The following is a 7,750-nucleotide window of genomic DNA, read 5'->3' as shown; positions in this document are numbered from 1 at the left end:
TCTAAGACATGAAGACCCAGCATGCTCGATGAATTCCTCAGGAGAATATATTTACATAATATTTAAGAACTCTTGGCTGAGAAATCTCTGTACCATCTGTGAATACATCCCTTCCAGAGAAATGTTGCAAAAGCGCATTTGATTCCTAAGATAGATGAATCACATGCATTTTAGCAAAGGAGTTCATGGATGAAACTAGCTTTGCAATGCTTACTTCGTCTTATGTTACTGCCTAAATAGTGTATTTAGAAAAAGTGTGAGCTCCCAGCCAGACAAACTAGATTAGAATTTCAGCCTTGTATTCCTCAGTGTGGGGATGTTGATTGATTTATTAAATTTCTCCAACTCCCATTGTCCTTACCCATAAATGCTGGATAACAATGCCTAACTCCCAGTGTGACAGAGAGAACCATTTGTAGAGTTGCTTTGCTCAGTGCCTGGTGCACAGTAGGCACTCAGAAAATGTTGGCTCCTGCCCCCAAATGCAATTTTCAGACGTGGTTAAGCAAAAATGGGAAAAACTGTTTCTGTATATTCGGGTAAAAAATTAACAAGGTTCAAATTGCCTTCTATTTTGCCAACAGAAATTTGCCCTTTGGCTTGATGAAGTTGCTGGGATTTGCAGCTGCATGTGTTGGCTTCAAGTACATCTTCACCATGGAACACTGGCATGACTGTGCCCTGCTTTTAATATACACAAGCACTCCTTCCCTGCTCTCTGCAGGTCCTGACCTCTGAGCTAGCTTCATGGGAATGGTCGTGAAGCTACATCTAGCCTCCAAGTCTATCTGGATTAAACTCTGAGTTTCATCATCTTTACAGAGTCAGCAGCTCCACCTGACTAGCGAAAAGGAAGGCTCTCTGCTTTTTATAGCCATCACAGTATTGTGGTGAGAACTCAAAGGAAAGTTCAAATTCCACAACTGCCACTATGATACAAAAACAAACAAAGCAAAAATGGTTTAACTCCTGCGTCTGTGTTTCTAGTTTTCTAGATAGACATACCAAAACAGAGTTGCTATGAGCATTTGTCAGGAAATCATCTCATACCATGCCTGACACAAAGTAAATCATCAGTGAATATCAGTAACTTTCACAAAGCCCTTAAGTGCATATGATAGACAACCATCCTGCACACATATTTAAACAATTTCCTATTTGGCCGGTTGGCAGTGATTGGTCAACTCCAAAGGAGAAACCATTCTGTGCTGATAAGTAGGGCAACAAAGACATTAAAGTCTAATCAGGCATTCTCTCTGGTCCACGGTATAGTAATTATCAGCCACCATTTCCTAATTTAGAAGGCAGATCAGCATACCAGACTGGTACATACTTCTATGGGTTTGCATGGTAGATACTGTGGATAGATTTCCCTGTACACAGTCTAGTCCAACTCAGGCATGCTTTCTAGTAATTCAATTTGCAAGGCTTACTAGTACATTTTCCTTATAGTAAGAATTTCATGTGTGATAGAGATTACAGTAATCAAAAGCACCACCACATGAAACTTGAGTTTAAAATTAGATTATATAATATCTTAGATTGGATTACCTGGACACAGAGTCTGAGGCAAAGCTTGGCATATATCAGTTTTGTGGGTTTTTTGTTTTGTTTTGTTTTTTTAGGAACAACTCAGAAGGAAGAGAGGAAAACAGGACTGGACAGAGTTTGGAAAGTTGAACTTCAATATAGTTTTCAAATGAGACCTCAACCAATCCCCACAGGGTGCTGTGCACTGGGAAGACCATTCAGAAGTGTCTAATTGAGGCAGCAGGAGCCAGTATGTTGCACCTGCATCTATTAGTCATTGGGTGTAAGCTGCCCCTAGGAACAGGGCTTACCTTGGGCAAGGTTACTTTGTGCAGCTAATTTGTGACAACCCCAGATACACCGCTTCCATCACACAATAGAGTGCTGCTGGGTCACCATATGACTTGGTGGATCTTACAGATAGGCAACTCCTCAACATGGCATACTAGGATCTACTCTTCAAATGGAATATGGTTTTCTGCTGTAGGTATCAGTTGACTGACTAGGTGTGTGTGTGTTTTGATTCCCCCAGTGGGATAAACTTGGTGTAAACCTCACAAGGCATCTGTTTCTATCAGATAGCTCAATCCTAGTACCTTAGTATTGCTTAAGTGACAATCTGTTTGTATAGAAGCCAGGTCCTGCTGCACAGCCCATATTGCTCTCCCCTCCCCATTTCACCTCTACCCATCCTGGGTTCCTTGTTTCCTGATGAATGGACTGAAGAGGTTCCAAGTGTGGAATTTGCTGCACTCCAAACCAAAGAAATCTATAAGACATTGTGCTTTCTTCTTAGTGGTGGGATTTTCAAGATGCCATAGTTGTTTTTTACTTTAGAAAAGATGCCCTGGGTATGCCCCAGAGCCGAAGCACTGCACTGGTGCAGGGGCCTCTGAACTTCATAAGATATCTCCTGTCCTCTGGACTCATTCACTTAGCAAAGTCTGCAAAGTATTATGTTGGCATTTATCTCTGTCACTATCCCTCAGGTGTGATTTATATAATTTATTATTTATATGATCTTGGCAGGAAAAGAGAGGTGGTCTCAGAGGCTCCCATTTGCCCTTCCCTGCTGTGATAGCTAAGAAACCACTGTGGAAGGTTTGCCAACTACTAAGCATGTTCATTCAATGCATGGCCCATCGAAGAGACCAGTAGGTAGGTTTGTGGTCCCAGTGATTCACTGTGAGCCAGATCGGGCCAGAATTGCATTTGTCAACTCACTCTCACATCTCACAGAAGGGCCGTATCACTTCAGGTCCCAGCTATCAAAGTCAACTTAAAGTCCATGACAACTAGTCCTTAAAATGTCTGAGTATTTTCATTTTCCCAAGTAAGAGACTGTAGAACCCTTTAAGGTGGACAGGGTGAATCATTACCTTATACACTTTCCATGGTGCTATGGGATACTTCTTCCTGGCTCAGCTTCTCCTTCAGTCAGTGGATTCCAGAACTGAGTATAGGTCAAGTCTAGGAATTGAGCAAAGGGTCATTTTCTTGAAGCTACTGCCCTTAGTCTCCTAACCATCCATTCTTGATTTATTTTGATTATACAGATTGAGCAATAACCTACTGGCTGCCCATCTTGCATGCCTCCAGGCATGCCATACTTTATTAATAATCTCTATTACTCTCTGTGAGTCAGGCCTCCTGGCTGTCACTCTGACTTTGTTGCTTGTTACAATAATTGCACCCACTTGCTTCTAATGTGAAGAAGATTGAATAGTAACAGAAGCCTCAGCTGATTCTATGAGATGCTCTATAGCTAGGACTGATCTTGAGAGGTGCCCCTAACTGAAAAAAGAAAGCTGGGTCTTTTGTGTGGGATGCATATTTTGGGCTAGGTAGCTTTCTATGGCCAAGGGAAATTTCTAGTGGTGGTCTGCAGCCAACACTCCTGGCATTTGGGGGACCATGCTTCAGGACTATGCCTTAGACCTAAAAGAAGTTTCTAAGTGATACCACAGCACTCACTACATGTGGGAAAGAGGCAGATCACAAAACATCTCTTTGCCTATGTGGATCTTGGTGAGGGCATTATGGTTCTGGAGCCAGAAGATATAGCAGCCATTTTCTTACGCTTCAGCTTTTGATCATGTCAGAGGTGGCAGCTCCTTTGATTTTCTAGTTCTAGAATGTTGTTTTGAGAGTCTGTTTCGTCAGCCCTCACAATGATTATGTGAACTTTTAGCTTCTCTAAATAAATCCCTTCCTGCTTAAAACAGAGTAAATTCTGTCATCACAACTAAGAACCTTGAGCAAAGTTAGTATTATATAGTGGTATCCATTCTGCTTAGATGGTGCTGTGTTGTATTGGTCATTATATACATTGAATATTACATAAACCTTCATCCATATAGTAAGTTTATGGACTAAAGGCAAAGTAGCTCATTGATGCTCTATGCTGATCCTCCCAGGACCCACAGCTCTTTCATGGTTGTTGATTGACATGGAGTCAGTGCCCACTTTGAGAATATGCTCATATTAGTTGGCTATTTAGGCTTACAAGAAAGGAATATAGACAGATTACTTTGGGAGGAAAAACCTTTTTTTTTTTTTTTTTTTTTTTTTTTTTTTTTTTTTTTTAAGATTTCATGGAGCTGTGGTATAATAAATGATACAGCTCAATAGCTATGGTCATTCAGGATCTTGGTGCTTTAAGAACCAAGAACAGACTTCCAGCGGAGGCAGGGCGGCTCGCGATGGCGGCGGGCAGCAGCGACCCGCGGGCTGGCGACCTGGAGGAGGACGCCTCGCAGCTCATCTTCCCCAAAGAGTTTGAAACAGCTGAGACACTTCTAAATTCAGAAGTTCACATGCTCCTGGAGCATCGAAAGCAGCAGAATGAGAGTGCGGAGGACGAACAGGAACTTTCTGAGGTCTTCATGAAAACGTTGAACTACACAGCTCGTCTCAATCTTTTCAAAAACAGAGAGTCCAGTGCCAGTGTCCGAAGCTTGTTGCTCCAGAAGAAGCTTCATAAGTTTGAGGTGGCCTGTTTGGCCAACCTTTGTCCAGAGACTGCTGAGGAGCCCAAGGCTCTCATTCCAAGCCTGGAGGGGCGATTTGAAGACGAGGAGCTGCAGCAGATCCTCGATGACATCCAGACCAAGGGCAGCTTCCAGTACTAACCTCCAGCATCGTGCTGCTGAGGGAGCCCCGTGCGGCACGTCTCCCGGGACCTGAAACTCTCCCAGACGACACGGGACACTGGGGACAGCAGTACCGCTGGCTCTTGGTTTGGGTTGCTGTTTCAGACTTGGCTGTTAGATCATGACGACCATGGAGTCTTGGAGAGACCTTGCTGTGGCTGCTTGCTGGCTTCCTGAGCTCCCCTCTGGAGAGGGTGAGGTGGGGTGATTGCATATAAACTATGCTGTTGTCTACCTCATACCGTGGGTTTTGGCCCTGTGTTATTTTTTATTCCTTATAGTTCATGTTTTGGTTTCAATGTCTTTATACTTTTTGAAACATATAAAGCTGGAATGGTAAACAACAGTCTTACCTAAAAGCACAAGGAAGAATTAAGCCAGACCTGTATCAATGTTTGAAATTCTTGAAGATAGGATGGTGGTGTTGACTACCAGAGAGAGCCTTGACATTTTTGTGCTTAACCTGGAGACAGGAGGAAGCTCACTAGGGAAAGCAGTTATGTCAGAGGATCACTGCTGAGTGAGTGGAGACTGTAGACTTGAGGTAGACTGCACTTTGCCTTTTTTCTTGCACTGTTGGAGAATGTAGTTTTGGACTAAGTGATCCTAATGTACTTAATTTTTCACTCCTAAACTAAGATGTTTTTTTCTTCATGCCAGACATGAAGGTCTCAACACTTTTTTTGTTTTTGTTTTTTTAAGCCTCACCCGAGAATATTTTTCCACTGATTTTCAGAGAGAGGGAAAGGCAAAAATATATTTTTTTAAATATATTTTTTATTGATTTTATACCGAGAGGAAGGGAGAGACATAGTTAGAAACATTGATGAGAGTCATCGATCAGCTGCCTCTTGCACACCCCCTACTGGGGATATGCCCGCAACCAAGGTACATGCCCTTGACCGGAATCGAACCTGGGACCCTTCAGTCCCCAAGCCGACGCTCTATCCATTGAGCCAAACTGGTCCAGGTGAAAGGCAGAAATATTGATATGAGAGAAGCATCTAGATTGGGTTGCCTCCTGCACATGCCCTGACCAAGGCCTGGACCGGGGAGTATTCTGCAACTGAGGTACATGCCCTTGACTGGAATAGAACCTGGAACCCTTTGGTCCATAGACCAATGCTTTATCCACTGAGCCAAACTGGCTAGGGCAACACTTTGAAATCTCTTTGTATGTGCATCCCATCCAAACCTCTGCTGGGTTTTGGCCACAGATGTTTGCTGAAGCGGTATTCTGGAAGGACAGAGTTTGCCCCTTCCTGAAACAGTACAGTGAAACCTTTTTAAGAGCTAAACATTTTAGTTTTGATTTTTATGAAGGAAAATATACCTGGTGTCTTCACAATTTGGGATTTTTTTTGTTGTTGGCTTGAAATGAATTCATGATCCAAAAAAGAGGTTGAGGCCCTGGCTGTTTTGTCTCAGTGGGTAGAGTGTTGGCCAGCAGACTGAAGAGTCCCAGGTTTAATTCCAGTCAAGAGCACATAGAAACATCTATGCATCTCTCTCATCATAGATGTTTCTATCTCTCCCTTTCTCTTCTCTATGAAATCAATAAAAATATTTTTTTTAAAAAAGAGATTGAGAAGCCCTAACAGGTTTGGCTCAGTGAATAACGTGTCGGCCTGCAAACTGAAATATCCCAGGTTTGATTCCAGTCAAAGGCAGCTGATCGATGTTTCTTTCTCATTGATGTTTTTAACTCTCTATCCCTCTCCCTTCCTCTCTGTAAAAAGTCAATAAAATATATTTAATTAAAAAAAAAGAGCTTGAGGAAAGTTGGCTTTAAAGGCCAAGATAGTTTTATATTAGCTGCTGACTAAGACAAAAATAAAATGTGTTTATTTTTATAAATTCTTAAAAAAAAAATAAAAATAACCAAGAACAATTGGCCATAAGCAGTCTAAACTTGAGAAACTTGCCTTCTTTTTATACCTGAGTATTTGTTCTTTTCCAAAAGGGGGTTTCATTTGATTGGTATACCTTCATCCAATGGGAACTGTTATTATTGGGCAAAATTTCTTTCCAAGCCTTTGCAAAATCAGTTGGTTTTCTTGTGTGTCTAGCACACATGGTTGCTCTTGATTTTCCCATAGAATCCAGGTTGAGCCAGTTGGAGACAGGATAATGAGAGTCATCATAACACTCATAAAGACAACATAATGCTACGTAGCTTTAAAAGTAGAACCTATCTTGGCTTGGGGCAAGTAAGTGGGTTTTTTGTACAGAGTTACTTCAGTCAACCCAGTGCTGAATCCTCCCAGAAAGTGACTTGTCAGAGTCTGGACCCCAAGTTTCATATCAAGGTGAGATGCTGCTTCTCCTCCTGTCTCCAGCGCCCTTTGTATAAATTCATCTGTTTTCTCCAATGGACTCAGATAGACTTAGTGTAATTTGTTTTGTAGAGAAGCTGATTTATGTAGAGGCACACATTTTAGGGTAGAGCCTGCAGAGTCTTATGTATTTACTGGAAAATAAGAGAATAAATTGCTTCAATTTTCTCAAATGAAAAGGTATTGTTTTAAAATATCATATAACTTTTATAACAGTGCTTTTCAAATGTATCTGAAAATACATTTGAAAAGTTATCTTGGCTTCTTGTTAGATAAGGCCCAGTGAATCAGAATCTGTAGGAGCAAGATCTTGAAAGCTTTGTGTTTAACAAGTGCCCAGAAAAAGTTTAGGAACTCAAGCTATTTGCTATGTACCTCTGTCTTGACAGTAGTATTAAGATAATAAATCTTATAAATGGCCTCCATATGTCTTCACCCATTTCAGTGTCACAAATGGATCCCAGCATGTTTGTACCAATTGGATGTGCAAGAAGAAGTTGTCAAACAGACCTGGATATTCAAACTAACAAAGGGAGCTAACATCAGTGTGGTCTTTTTTTTTTTTTTTTTTAATCAAGGTGATAAGATAAAGTTAAGTGGACAAAATAAAAGCAAGTGTGCTAAACTATGACCACTTTATAACCAGCTTATGAATAATATATTCAGCAGTGCTAATCCATTCCTTTTTCCTTTTTCCTTTCATCCTATATTATTAGAAATCTCTCTGGCTTT

The 7,750-nt window shown here is 41.3% G+C and overlaps 1 protein-coding gene across 1 annotated transcript; it reads left to right on the top strand.

Moving 5' to 3' along the window:
• Window positions 1-4,217: 4,217 nt before the first annotated feature.
• Window positions 4,218-5,434, top strand: LOC311620302 (DNA-directed RNA polymerase II subunit RPB4-like). The gene is made up of 2 exons (XM_084879612.1): window positions 4,218-4,836; window positions 4,874-5,434. Exon 1 carries the CDS (start codon window positions 4,233-4,235, stop codon window positions 4,659-4,661), a length of 429 nt encoding a protein of 142 aa, XP_084735738.1. The 5' UTR covers window positions 4,218-4,232; the 3' UTR covers window positions 4,662-4,836; window positions 4,874-5,434.
• Window positions 5,435-7,750: the final 2,316 nt, after the last annotated feature.

The sequence above is a fragment of the Pipistrellus hanaki genome (genome assembly GCF_964339955.1).
Source record: "Pipistrellus hanaki genome assembly, chromosome: 3".
Lineage (NCBI taxonomy): Eukaryota > Metazoa > Chordata > Mammalia > Chiroptera > Vespertilionidae > Pipistrellus > Pipistrellus hanaki.
Note: the sequence above shows the minus strand (reverse complement) of the source record. Positions and strands in the feature narration are given on the sequence as shown.